This window comes from Epinephelus moara, chromosome 23 (genome assembly GCF_006386435.1).
Source record: "Epinephelus moara isolate mb chromosome 23, YSFRI_EMoa_1.0, whole genome shotgun sequence".
Classification (NCBI taxonomy): Eukaryota; Metazoa; Chordata; class Actinopteri; order Perciformes; family Serranidae; genus Epinephelus; species Epinephelus moara.
The window spans coordinates 8,559,793-8,575,344 of record NC_065528.1 but is presented as its reverse complement, the minus strand read 5'-3'; the positions used below and the strand labels follow the sequence as shown (position 1 = coordinate 8,575,344).

Sequence of the window (15,552 nt, the reverse complement as noted above, 5' to 3'; positions counted from 1 at the left end):
ACATTTAGTCTGCTGGGAGGCATGATTCACATCACGGGGTGGGATGAGGGAAATTATTTGGATCTTGACAAAAAAATGCCTGTTCCTTGGACTGTAAGGTGGCAAAGGAAGTAACCGAAACGTCCTTCAAGGAGATGGAAACAAACAAACTTTATCCATTACATTCATTAATGTAAAGCTCATTTGCAATGGAACACTGGCCATTTTAATGAGACTAAAAAGCTCAGCTGTGGGCAGGAAACTCCTGCTGAGTGTGACTCAGTCTGTGACTTTGACAATGTTTTCTCAAAGAATCAAGAAGCACCAATTTATGGTAGTGACTATGGCAGCTGCACAAAAGCTCTTAACAGTAATTTGGTGCTACATCCTTTTTTTTCTTGAGAAAATGCTGAAATTCAGTCATTTTGTAGACAGAACCTTCTCAAATCAATTTCAAAGGGCACTTATTTAGTGACTCAAAACCTCCTCTACTTTAGAATGTCAATACAAAACTAGTCACACGCCCACAACGGGTATATACAAAATGATGTTGAAACAAGATCTGAAGCAAGATGTTGGTGATGTGGTATTACTTTGGCTAGTTAAAGCCCTGTTTGGCCATGAATTTGAATATCAACACTGACTGATATGAAATAGCGTTGTCACAATACTAATTTCTAATTTTGATACAATACTTTGAAAAATATCAAACTATTTTCGATACCATGGGGAAAACTGACATTGAGGGCATACAAGTTATAATTGTTATTAAAAGGTAAATATAACAAGACAATAACATGACAACTTTTTTTTTCTTGGTTAGTAGCAGACAACAGCAGAATGACTGTTTGAATGAATTGTTTGTTATATCACTCAGCCCCATTTCATAGCTCTCCTTTCTTTGACTCACATATGTCATTCATGCTCAGAGAACCAAGGTTACCTAAGTAACCATAGGTTTTGCTGCACTTTTCCTCAATCCCAACATCACAAAAAGCGTATCATTCTATAGCTCCGACTGTATATGGAGTTCTCCATACGCTCTACCTAATGGAGGATACATTTAAGAATGCTTGACTGACTTCAACAATGGGTACTTCTCTATACAGGACAGTATAAAGGACCAGGGCATAATAGCTACAGGATACATTTGTAAAACAGGACACATATAATACATGATGCCACACATGATCGTGAGGATAGTTGCCACTCCTCTCTCTTCTATGTATTGGAGCCAGCAGAAAGCACACTTCATCATAATTGCAGCCAGTGAGCTGACACACAATATATTGCCGTCCTCAAGCCGAAGGAGCAGGATACTCCAAGAGGGATGTGTGCACTGATAAATTCACACCAGCAAAAAACAGAGGGCTAAATGTACTCTATACAACTCCTACAGGGTCCTATACTAAAACTATATATTTTAAAGGAACACGCACACATACTCAGTGTTTGTACCATTTATCCAATCCATGGAATGCTACAACCCCCTGCCTTTTTTTATTCCCAGTGTTAATAAATCCAAACTGTCCAGATTACTGCCCTCAAATCAATAGCCCACCCACCACCTCAACCCAGACTGTTTTTTCTGTCAGGGAACGACTGAACAAATCTTGGCAGAGGACACTTTGTTTCTCCACTGCCCTTATTTAAATCCTGAAAATCTGCAACTTCCCCCACATCATCTGAGGTTCACTGTCGAGTCTTTTAAAAGGTTCTGTATATTTTCAGACTTACGTTTGCAGTTTTTCCATGTCTGAGGCTAAAGCCATGGAGAATAAGCTTACTTTTCCTGTTTACTTTAACCCATTTACTTTAGTGGTGAGAATGTGTCTCATCAGCCCAGGCTGTCAGCTTGGTTCTGTCAACAGCACCCTCAGCCTGACCAGCGATGTGCAGAAGCTGATGCAGCCTCAGTTTCTCACTCCCTAAGAGCAGCCTGGAGTCAATTTTCACCTCTGGCTTCACGCAGCCTTCTGTAGCTTATTCCTGTCACATTATGTGGCACAGTATGTCGAAGAACCAAGGCCCTGTCTCTGCCAGTGAGACATTATTTCTTTAACATTAGAATCAAGATTAATCCATAGTTTATTAAAACTTGCATGTGGATAGCTATTGGCATTGTGTCTTGCATTTCTGGGACACCGTTGTTTTGTTTAATTAAGCATATTTATTTTGTATAACATATATATAATAGATTGTATAATAAAGATGGACGACACGACAGTTCCTTAAAAGTGAAGCCTAAACATCTCGATTGCGCCCTGGTGGCTGGTTGCAGTACAAATCATAAACCCTACCCACTCCATGTAAGTGGATGGGACACATCAAATACATTTTCTCCAAATTCACTATGTCTGATATCATTAGTCTAAGGCATCACTGGCAAACCTCTTTTGGTGTCACAATCAAAAAGATTTATTTTAGATTCATTTATTCATTCCTTATCCGGAACCACTTACCCTGTTGAGAATCACTGGGGGCCAGAGCCTATCCCAACTGGCACTGGGCGAGAGGCCAGGTCAGGCCGTCAGAATATTACTGGGCTGATACATAGAGACAGACAACCATTTACGCTCACATTCACACCTACAGGCAATTTAGAGTCACCAATTAACCTAACATGCATGTCTTTGGGAGGAAGCGGGACAACCTAGAGAAAACATGCAAAATCTACATGGAAGGGCCCCAGGTGGCCGGCAGGTTCAAACCTGGAACCCTCTTGCTGTGAGGCAACAGTGCTAACCACTGTACTACTGTGCATTATCAAAAAGATAATGCTTTCTCATACTCTGTACCACTAGTACAAATCAGTTAGAGCAGGTTTCAATGCAATGCAGCTACATGGCATGTTCCATTTTAGGGAGTAGTCGACTCCACATCAAAGCTAGCCACAGCTAAATCATCAGTTCCAATATAATTATATGGGCATTCAAAAACCCTCTGAAAGAAGTACATGCCCATTCTCTTGATGCTGCTAAAAGGCATTCTAGGAAATGCTGGAACACACTTTGACAGGCAGAGGTGTCAGACAAAAAAAAGATTGTTCTGTTGATCAGTGTAAAAAACAAAAGCCAGATTAAATGTACTTTGATTTACAGCTGTAAAACAAAACATGACAAGTTCTGAGGGGGTGGATACTTTTTATAGTGAAGTTAATTTTATTAATATAGTGCCAAATCATGAAAAAGTTATTTCAGGACTAGTGATGTTCTGATACCATTTTTTCCTTCCTGATACCAATGCCAATAATTTGATCTGATCCAAGACCATTAAATTTATTAAAAAAAAAAAAAAAAAAGAACTGCTGTATGCTATTAACAATCTATGTATGTAAAATGATTACCATCATGGTTGTATGCCATGGCTTAGTTTAAACCTTAAACTGGAGGACTTCTCAGTGTAAGATATTGCCAAAATGCTGATATTTTGCTAACAGGTTACATTTCAGTATTAACTGGAAACCACTTATTTTTTAGAGCAGCAAAGAAGAATTGATTTTCCTCAATACTGTCGTTTTATCTGGGTGTGAAACTACTTTAATGCTTATTAATAAATTACATGGTATCGGATTGGTGCACAGAGTTGTGTATTCACATGCTGGTATCGATATAAGAACAACTCTACTAAAAACAGTTTTCATATAGAGCAGGTCTATACCATACTCTTGATTTACAGAGACTCAACAGTTTACAAATTTCCACCCAGAGCAAGGCCACTGGCTCGCTCACTCTATGGACAAGGCAAGTTGAAGAAAAATGGATGCAACTACAAAGTTACAACTATTCATCCAATAGTTGTAAAGACAGAAAAAAAGACCATAATTCATTCTAAATGATCAAGTAAATGTTGAGATTTTCACTGCATACATGGAAAATTTGACCTGCTGTGGGTTCTTGATTAAAAAAACAAAGTGGGTCAACAAAGTCTTCAAAATTCATCATCTGGGGACCATGACAAAATTTCGTGGCAATCCATCCAATAGCTGTTGGGATATTTCAGTTTGGAATGAAGTGGTGTACTGATAGACCATTCCATCCCTAGAGCCAAAACATTAGTGTGTCTAAAAAGTACATTTAAGTGCTTTTTGAATACACTTGACTCCATGAGTCAGGGAAAATCTTAGACTGATTAATCATTCATATCTGTTTACATGTCGATGATTCATTGAGCAGTGGAAGGCTTCCTGACAGGTATGAAAAGAGCCCATTAAGGGGATACGCCATTTGTCGATTTTTATTACGAGAGTAATCTTGGCCTCCAGACTGTCGATATAGCTCTTTCTGTGCTGTAAACAAGTGGAAATGCACACTTGGCCAATTCTCTACTTTTTCTTCTTTTTCATGAGTCTCAAACTTAAAGGGATGCTTTGCAGATTTTCAACCTGCCTTGTATCATAACAATGTGAGTATGCGTAAATGACCTGTATTAAACTTCTCTCCATCGTAGCAGCAGCCAAACCTCTCTGCTCATCTCTTTGCATTTTTGCTTGCCCGCCACCACAGACACAAAGAGTATGGAAAAAGATCGAGACCAAGACTCTGTTACTGTATTGCTTATTTCTTGCCTAAAATGTCCTCAGAAACATATTTTAGTGCACCGTTTAGCTGTAATACAAGAATTTGTGATGAGGAAGCAGGTGCCATACTGTTTCCTGTATTGTAAAAACAGAGGTTGAAAAAAATTAGATCAAAGTGTAAAACTAAACAGCCCTGTTCAAATATGGACCAAGATTCTGGAACTGCATTGCCTATTTCTCACCTCCAATGTTTTTAGGAACATATTTTAGCTCACTGTTTAACTCTATTTCAAAATGGGTGCTACCAGTCGGCTGCCATATTGCTGGAGCGTTTCTTGGCCTGTTGCGGTTCAACATTCATTCTGGTAGTTGTAGGTTTTGTACCTCTTGAGCCAAAAATACTCTTTCAGGTTCTGTGCTATCATGTAGTGAGAATGTCAGGCTGCTCTAGATACTACTATTGTAGAGGACTGATCAGTGCTCAATTGGAATGAGAAAATTCTTGGATGTGATGACTCAATCATGAGCCTTCGGGACTAATGAAAGAAAACTACACTTATCTCTTTTCCCAAGAATGCATACACACCTGGGAGTTTCCCTGAACAACTAGTCTTGTACTGCTGGCTGTAAAGCACCTCTGGAACATATGGACATGATGTGTCTTGCAGAGCGGCAATATAACAGCCACCAAGGATAAAAGTTTTTTTTTTATTGATTTCAGCTGCTAAAATCCTCTCAGTCAGCGATCTGTTAGTAACAGATCCTGTACTCTTACCTCTAAGCTACTTCAAACCGATTGCTCAAGAGAATAATGGCTGCCTATGTACCCTTTCACCAGTGTCTATTCTGAACAGCAGGTCACCAACTCTTTCATTACAGTATGTATAATGCAAATGACAGCAGACTGAATGGCAGTGGATGTTTGAAACAGGAGGGGGGTTGGCTGCCATAAACCTTCCTGAAGCATCTCCCGACTGTGAGGATGTCAGAGCAGAGAGGGGAGAAGCAGCAGACACCTGGCGTGCTTCCCAGAGCCTTTCATCTCGTGTTGGGAGCCATCCTCTCTACCAACGGGCCCTTTAAGCAAGCAGCAGGACATGCCAGCAACACAATATGTCCCATGGCCAAAGTCTCACACCATCCTGGCGCTTCAGCCACTCATAATGTGTGATCAAGTGATAACACAATGCCCCAGAGACTCCACAAAGAAGGTTTATTGCTAAATTGCAGAGAGATACACATCCAAAAGAAAGCATTCAGAATAAACAGTAAATACACCAATGTGGCTTTCAAACCCATTTATGCATCAGCAGTTTAATTATGCAGCCACTAAAATAGGCTCCGGAGAAGGCGGGGTGAGAAATTAGCTTGAACTACTAACAGATAGTGAGTGTTATTAAAACTCACTCCCACTCAAAGCAAGACTCAGAGAAGTAGGAAAAGGCTTTTAGCTCTGCTCCCATACAATCCCATTGTGTGTCATTGTCTGTGGAGCCCCGTGGGAGAGATGGCCAATACCGTTATCACCACAGTTATCTGCAATTATAATTGCCCTCCTGCTCGCTGCAAAAATGGCTACTGAGGATTATGATTAAGGTGAAATGAAAGGGCAGAATCACAATCCTGAGAGCCGAGAGGAGGGAAGTGGCATTTCATATGTGGGTGTGTGAATGTGTGTGGGCCGACTGAAGGTGCCACTGGCTCCCATCACACTGCTCGGTCACATTAGAATATGTAGACATTTCTGTGTGAGACAATATGTGAGGATGTGGTTTGAACGCTCATAACAGGTGTCATACGTATTTGTCTGACTGAACACAAGCTGATCTGTACTGATGGTTTCCGATCAACCTCCCTTGTAATAACTACGGGGTACCACAAGGTTCTGTACTTGGACCATAAATGTTTACAATCCACATGAAAAATAATCCTACTCCAACACTTACAAAGAATTTTGTATGCATATGGCTCTTCTCCAACTCAGGCTGTGTCTGGATTAGTTTGCCTTTAACATTTTTCAGCCATCTCCAAAAATACCATTATTTTGCATTTCAAAACAGTTTTGAAGTATTAACAAGGTTAGGTGTCTTGATTGGGAATCAAATTAATGCAAAGAAATTTACTTTATGATTTTGACTTTCAGATTTATTTATTTCAAATCAGTGTTGTACTGTTACAGTGTGGTTTGGTCAACCTGAGGATGACCCTTAAACCTGAGTCTTCCATGATGTTGACTGGTCTGCAGTCAGTTGCCACCCATTTAGCAAGCGCTGTCTTTAATTTCTTCGATTTAATTTCATCCACAGGTCTGTGGCGATTTACTCACTCTAAAATAGTGCTTTGCCAGCTTTGGTGATGCAGTTGCCCACTGACATCAGGTTGATTAGCTGCACATGTACGCTTAGCTCGTAGGTGGTAGCTCAAACTCCAAATTCTTTTGTGATATTTTAAATCTGCGATTAATGCGTCAACATTGACAGTCCTACCATAAACTTGTGCTGTAAACAGATAAGACAAAATCACATAATCCCATTTTAAATCTTCCGACTATCTACATAATAAATGGTACCTAAAGGGAAGTTGTTCAACCTTATAAATATGGAGGACTTTGGTTAGACAGCAGTCCTACTTTTAAACCTCCTATGGAACAACTGGCACAGAAACTTAAGATAAAAATAGGTTTCTTGTATCTAAATAAAGCATGTTTTTCTCTAGTCTGTGCTTGGTTATAGAGATATCCTGCACAAATGCTGCTCAATCCACTTTCAAACAACTTGATGTAGATTCTCATTGTGTTTTGCACTTCATTACAGCAGATAAATATCCTACTCATCACTGTGCCATATTTGAAAAAGTAGGCCAGTCCTCACTAGCAACAAAAAGAAAACTACACATTATTTTGTTAATGAATGCATCTCACTAAAGCTGCCTCAGTATATCACATCTCTTCTCAAATCTATAACTTCGAACCATATCTCAGGACTGGCTAACATTTGATAACTCAAGAATAAGTACTGAACTTGATTTCCAGTACTTTGTACCAAACAAATGGAATGAGATAAAAAAGGACTTACAAATATTAATGTTTCATCCCATTTAGATGAATCCAAACAGTGAGTTTCTTGCCTTTTTAAAGATTTCTGAAGCTGTTTGTATTAATGTGCTTGGATGTGTGTCCCTTCCAATTTCTTCTGAGGTATTAATGAGATTACTGTGCCTGATGAAATAAAAGTTACATATCATGCCATGTTTTCAGCAGTCAAGCCTACCTTTGTTTGCACCTGTGTCTGTCTGAGAAAATCAATCAAAATCCTGACCTCAACAGATGCCGTGAGAACAGGCATGCTGTGTAGAATCACAGGTTTCATCATAACACAATATCATATTGATCCTTTGGACAAGGACACAATATTTGCTGATATCACAAAGTCTGCCACGATACAATTTTGATTCCATTCAATTCGGGGGCCTGTGACCAGTATGAGACACTATCAGTAAATATCCTCATTGTCTTTCTTTTCGCTTCTTACCACTGTCTGTGTGGCCCCAAGTCACCGTACTGTATGAATTTTTGGAAAGGAGGGTGCTTGGACGGAAACGGTGACACAGGCGTGCTATGGTAATTTCAAAATAAAGGCATATCTTAAAAATTAATCCACGGATTCATGCTTTCACTTTACAAAGTGAGTGCCAAAGTGAGTGAGTGAGTGCTGAAGTCAAATTGTGATCAAGTAGTTTGACTTCTGAGTGCACATCTTTCTTATTTTAAACCCTGGTGTTCCTCTAGTGGGGCACTGTCAACCTGCCACACCAAACAGGAAGTTGCAACAACTTTACATTGCAGTGTAGAACAAAGAACAAGAACAGTTATATCAATCAGTGGCCTGTTTCATCACCATTTCTGTTCCTATGAAACACACCTCTGTGTGACCTTTAATTTTCTGTAGCTGTCTTATCTATCTATTGACACACACACACACACACACACACACACATCCTGCCACAAGTTAAATTACTGGCAGCAAAGTGCAGTGTGTGCCACTGTGAGCCTGACAAGCCTGTGGCAGGTTAGCAATATTAGCACCTTAAGCTAATCATTAAGGTTCAGAGAGTGTACTTCTGGAGCAGACATCCCATCACCGATGCCAGCAGGAAACAGGAACACTTTCCAACTTTAGACTACACTTGGAGGTAGAGTGAAGACCACCAATTATCAGGGACAACTATCAGCATCTCAGAGATAATGAGGCAGGGTTGGTGGATTCAAGATTACTTTCTTGATCTTGAATGGAGCCTACAGAATAGAGTGCATGGTTTGTGTGCAGTGTATGTACATTTTCATACAGGATCTTCGAAAGATAGCAGCTACAATGACCTTAGCAACCTATTATCTTTCAAAAGCACCTTTCTAATTATTTCCCAACTCCCATTTTGTAATAGTCAGTTAGACTCTTGTTTTGAAATCAATATCCTCATCATGTGGGGCTCCACCAACATATGCAAGCGTGTTGACTCACCAAAGTTTTCTCAGGCTCCTGCTGGGACTCAGAGGAGGACTCCATGGTTGTGTTAAACCAGAGTCAGGTCCGTCAGCGCTGCTCTGACGACTGCATATCTGTCAGAAGGGAGAAGACATGTGTTAACCCAGCAGGACAATATTATAACATATGTGTACTATTTCTTTCACTTTGGTATTTGTAGGTTTTAAGAGTGCAGTGTGTTCAGAATTCAGCCCTCTGAGCTTTGGAGTTGTTTTAAAAGCAGTTATTTTCTGGCTTAGAATAGCACTGGATTTCTGCAGCCTTTAACCTCATGTGGGATGGCTAGATTGCAAGATTGGACTTACTTGCAAGATCATGCCTACTCATCTATCACATTTCAGAACAAACAGGCTGCACTGGCCGTTAACCATATAGGCACAGTGACGGATTTCTCTCATTTCTGTCATTGTTTACGAATGCAGCAGAAACCTGCTCACCATTCCCCACCGTCATTTGTCTCCACCCAGACAGTGCTGTAGCTCCAGGCCTTTAATAAACAGCCTGTTTCTAGTGCAAGCAAGGCAGGATGGAGATCAGCCAGCCTGTCAGCTCCTTCCCCCAGAGACTCCTGAAATTTTCAGTTTTTCAGTCTATCTTTATCTGTCTGCCCTTCACTTGTTTTCCCTATAGAAGTGTTGGAGCATGACACTGTTTTTAACCTTTATCTATCCAGGGAAAGTTTCTGCTGGCTGCTTCTTGGCCGCTCCACTGACCCGCTAAGGAGTTACTCAAGGCTGCATCAGTGAGGGTACCTCCTGTGGGTTACTTTATGAATCCACAGGAATCTGACCCTACTGCTGCTTGTGTAATTAAGGTGTTACAGGAAAAGTTCAGAGCGTGATGTCTTTCACTGTTATACAGTTTATATCCTTCAATTGTGATTTAACAATTATCTGTTTGAATGCTGTTGGCACACTCCGATGTGAAAACACGAGACTCTGCAGATCAAAAGAAAATTGCTTTTTCACCATAACAGTATGACAAATCAAAGCAGTGATGTGGCATGTGTCCGTGAAACACAAGAGAAAGACACATTGGGATACAATAAGCCTTTGAGCACACACAGAAAAACATTGATACAAATATATCATTTAGTGCCTTCATAGACTGAATCCATATTCAACAACAACTCATCACATCCACAATTTTATTGCAGGGCTACCCCAAGTAAAAGCTCTAAAATCATACATTTTAATAAATCCCAAACACTAACTTTTACCTCTAACACAGACATCAGACCCAAAAATGGCCTAACTCAACAAAGGTAGAGCACCTGTAATAACTATGAGCATCAGCCACAACAATGGTATAATATTTCTGGACCAAGTTATGGCAAAAAATTATGACAATTTGATCACCTAATATGACACAAAAAGGTCAAAAGTTACAGAGGCTGAAAATTTGCACAAGTAACAATGAAAACCTACTATATAAATACTTCCTGAAATAAATAAATAAAAGAATGAATAAATTAAGACATGCACAAAAAAAGAAATAAATGCAGTTGTTAGAACCTTCTACCTCATTTACATACAGACACAGAATATAGAAATAAATAAATCTAGTTTTACAAAATGTAGAAATAAATGTTAAGATATTTATTTATTTATCTCCTGTGTAATCATTAACTTTTATTTATTTATTAATCTATCTCAGTGGACTGAGAAAAATTAATCAGCAAATATTTTGATAATCGATTGTTAAAATAATCTTTTCCCAGAAAAGTGCCAACAAATGTATCGGTTTCAGCTTCTCAGCTGTTAGGATTGTGTGCTTTACTTTATTAGATATAATTGTAAACTAAATATTTTTCAGTTTTGGACTGTTGGTCAGACAAGACGTGATATTTGAAGGCATCAACTTTTGTCAGACTAAGTTGATAACGAAAGTAATCATCAGCTGCATCCCTTCAAAAAAATACTGTTTAGTCCAATACCAGCATAACCCAGACTTAGTCCAAGTTCTAATAACATTCTGACTATAACGTAGCTTTTCAAGAAAGACTTGAAAAACCTTCAGACTTCAGAAGTTTACTCATCAGTTTCTCCAAGAATCTACTAAGGGATAACAAGAACATACAAGAGAGTACACACAACCTCTAATGCACACAGAAAGAGCAAACAAACCGCAAAACACAACAATTTAAAAGCAATTTCCATGATCTTATCAATAAATAAAAGGGTCCTATTACCAAGAATGAACTCTGCATGCATGCATCTATTAACATTCACTACCCCACACATCTGTCCATCAACAAGCCCTTGAATGGTCATACTTATTGCCTATTTTTTCTCCATGCAGTGGCTGTACCTACCCACAAAATACAGGCCTAACACCACTGTAGGCAACTGTAACACCACTAATACTAACACTTCACTAAATCCTCAACATGAGTTCATGAACAAGTGGGACCATCTGTTAATTACACTCTACGCTTTCGGGGAGATTATTTTGGGTGGAGCAGCTGCCTGCCAACACGTGGTTGTCCTAAAAATGGTTTACTTAAAAAGATTATAGGAGGCAGCCACTTATGCTGATTGCTGCTTTGTGTGGATATTTCAATGGTATAAACCCTGTGTTCCCAACTGAGATGGCACCTTATTAGGATATGTGGCCACAAGAGCCCATGTAAGACAGATGCAGTACTCTGACTTGTGGACTGATACTTCAGATGCAAGGACTGTACGAAGAAAAAAAAAACTGTACACTTCTTACACGGGTTTATATTTTGTAATGTGTAGTAAACAGCAGCAAACAGTGTTAAACTGGATCAATTAGCAGCAGAGCTGTAGAAGCATTGCAAACTTATGCATTATTTAGAAGAAGCAAAATTGAAGGCGACAGTGACACAGCTCTCTTGGTGAGCCTCGATATTGCTTTACTATTGGAACATGGCAGTACAATGCTTCAGTTGCACTACTCAGGGGCCTCAACTTGGGGAACAAAGCTGTGGTGGTCGTTGGTAACTTGTATAAAAATAACTTCCTGTCAAATTTGCTGAAGCTGTCAATGCATCCACAGAGTAGTACATAAGACAGATAGTCATGTGAAAAAATCATGTTCATCTGCATCCTTATATGCTTCACGAAAACAACCAATCGTAGTCGAGAACTCTCTGACATAGCTGTCAACTATGTCAATCACTGCTCATGAACATATTTTAGTGTACTGCTTAGACTACTGTTGAAAAAAGCAAAAACCAAGCACGATATACTGGCCGGAGCAAACATTCTCACTTTACAGCTAAACAGTACACTAAAATATGTTCCTGATAAGTGGTTAACAAAATGGGCTGTCAAAGTCTGCTGTGTGGATTCGTTGCCTAACATTACAGAGCCAACGTTGATGGTGAACACACTGATATAATGAAGCCTGTATGGTAAAGCTGCTATAAAGCAGGATCCAGCAAGGGAGGAAACACTTCCAACCTGGCCAAGCACCTCAGTGACAGGACTCGAAAACATCTCCACAGGGTACAAAACACAACAGGTTAGCAAATTAGCTAACTGACTAGCCTGCTGGTGAGATAGTGTTGAGCTGCTAAATTATATGAGATAAGTAGCGTATCAGGAGCATCGTAATTTCAGGCCTGTCCTGTATTGTAAATACCACAACAAGCATATTAGAAAATGTGAGTTCCAAATCAACAACTGTATCAAGCTTTAGTTATTTTGGGGTATCATTCTGGGGCTTTTTAAAATGCTTACATAGCTAAACAGCATGGGACTGCTACTGCACTACCTTTATTTTACTTCTAAATTACAGCGGCTTCAGTGTCAAACAAAATGGTTGGGAAAAAGTGACAGTTTCAGCAACTATGGCAAAAAGTTATTTTCTAAAAGTTACCAGCTGAAGCTTTATGTCACCTTTTCTTGAATGAAAAAAGGTTAAAAATACATCATTTGCTTTGCCCCTGCGTGTCCTTGTCCATGACACTGGGATCAGTAATTTAATCAAGAGAAAGGGCGATCTCATCCAGAACAATCAGAGCTCTGAAACAGGACCATAAATGCCTTATGGGGACATGGAAAGGTTCTTTCAAGTTCGAGTCATGAAAGTCACGGACTAGTTATAAAAGAAAATTGGCTGTCGGGATTCAGATTTGTCTGGGAAATAAAAGCAGATTGAGACTGCAATGTACTGAGAACCAGCACTGGGAAAGCAAGATTCAGTGCAACTAACACTGAAGAAAAGAAGATACTCCATCCTGTTGAGGTTCAAATCATTAGCATGTTTCTGTGGAATTCTTTTCTACTCATGTTTACATGGTATACTTGCACATCTATGACGTTTTGTTTTTAGTAGCATTTTGGAGACAAGTAGGCAGCTCTTCCCAATATTAATACATGAGTTTCCTTAGAAAGGTGCCAGAAAGGAAGCAGGAAGTAAGCAGCTTTAGGAAACTCTTAGAGACCAATAGTGCCTAATATCACAGAGGACAGGAGGACATCCTGACAAAGACAAGGTCACTAAATCCTCCCACCAGTCATTCTACTAATGTAACGCTCCAGCGCTCCAACAGCCTCTTGGCTCAAGCCAGCACACACACTTCATCTGGCCTCAACGCTCAAGGACCCGTCATGCTGAGACAGATGCTTTCCACTCTTTCTCAAAACCGGCTTTAGCAATCAGTCCATGACTCAGCCTGGAGCAGCAGCCACACAGCTGAGGTGGGAAAATAACACAGAAATCATAGTCTGCGACTACAGGGAACGTTTTATAGCAGTGTAAGGCAGGTAGACATTTTTGGGTATTATTCTTTGCCAACATATACTGCTAATACATTGTTGTTGTGTTGTACATCTAAAGCTGTAGCAATCACAACTGAATTTCCCTCTAGGATACATAAAGTGTCTCTGGGTCTAGAGTTAGCTCTGTGCCGCTGACTTATGTTTTTGGTATTTTGTTGACACTCTTACCCAAAGAGACTGTCTCAGTTCAACATATGCTTCAGCCTCTGCTGCACCTCATTTTTTGGATGACTAAATACACATTAGTTTTAAAGTTGCCCTATATTTGCAGCTGCCCTGATTGGGACATAGCAAGGAAATGTACATTTTAGTTTTTGAGTGAAATGTCTCAGCAGCTATTGGATGGATTGCAATTCAGTTTCAGCACAGATACCCATTTTACCCATAGGATGAATGGCTTCCCATACATTCAGAATGTATGGGCAGCGCTAGTGCTAAATAGCTACTGTTAGCATGGGAACATCCAAAATTATACTTGTTACACATCAGTATTTTAGGATTGTTATTGTGAGCATGTTAGCATGCTGATGTACCTAAGTGCACATAGCTGCTAGTGTGGCTAGACACTTGATCTATTATTATCTAATTACTATTGCATATAATTATTGCCTATAGAGGCTTTTTTATTTCCATATCAAGCTCTGATTAAGGCCGCAATGGAGACTCTGCTTCACTTAATAAACAATGGACAAGCCATTGACAGACAATCCACTCTACTATGGCTCTATTGTCTTCACTTTCACACTTTACTGACACTCTGCCCCTTCGCACAAGCTGGCACATAACAATCTGTTTGAACCGTACCACAGCAGTCTGTCAGCTAAGAGCTATGAATCATTGCCAAAGATAGAGGGCAAACACACAGGGAATCCTAAACTTGTGGCTTGGCAGTGGCCCCAAAACAAAGCCGGAAACACTGGCTGAGGGGTTTCTCCACGGAGCCAAACGATAGCGGGGAACCTCTGAGAATAATGTGGGTTTAGTTGATAGATTTATGTTGCAGTTCAAGAGCATAAATAAAGAATATGTTAATAAATAGGATATTACTGCAACAAAAACAGTAATCACATCTTCAGGATCTTAATCTTGCTGAACAGGTGGCAAAATCAGCACCACAAGAAATTGGGGGCTACGATGGCTAAGTAGTAGATAACAGCACAAAAACCAATGCAAAAAGGTTTCTGCTCAGAATGATGACACAAAATCCCTGCCATTAAAGCAACCCTTACCTTTCTGGAAATTTTACACTTTTCTTTGTTTAGGTTAAAATGCTATTAATACGCTGATGGCACACTAAACTGTAAGTGAATTCCACCAGAGATGAAAACTCATCATTATAAAGTGAATTCCACCAGAGATGAAAACTCATCATTATACCATTCTCATATGGTTCTAAGAAAACTCCTTTTTCCGTTTTCTCCTGTCCTGTCTGTCTTCCCCACGTGGAGGCCTCCGACTGACGTAACCGCTCGCGTAACCACCCCCCACACCCTCCACCCCTGAGTCTGAGACAACAAGCAGGTTAGTAACAGGGACGCTTGTGGATATAAACTAGTGACAGGGACCCTTGTGAATATAAACTTTTCTCCGTAACAAAAGCAAACAAATGCGGACCACTGCTTCCACCTCCAGCTGCTCCAACAGGGAAATCAGTTGGCAAAAGAAAGAAACGATGCAACAAGAAGTAAATTCATCAGTGCAATACAGTCGCGAGTTTCTAACAGACATTAGAAACTGCTGCAGAGATCTAACGCTACAACCA

At 39.8% G+C, this 15,552-nt stretch overlaps 1 protein-coding gene across 4 annotated transcripts in view; it reads right to left on the bottom strand.

Annotated features, from left to right (window-relative positions):
• The window catches only part of osbpl8 (oxysterol binding protein-like 8), a 120,145-nt gene that overhangs the window by 81,982 nt on the left and 22,611 nt on the right, over positions 1 to 15,552 (bottom strand). For all 4 annotated transcript variants that reach the window (XM_050035769.1, XM_050035771.1, XM_050035774.1 and 1 more), the window contains exon 2: positions 9,016 to 9,113. In XM_050035769.1, coding sequence (XP_049891726.1) covers positions 9,016 to 9,060 — 45 coding nt within the window. In that variant the 5' untranslated portion in view covers positions 9,061 to 9,113. The remainder of the gene's footprint in view (positions 1 to 9,015; positions 9,114 to 15,552) is intronic.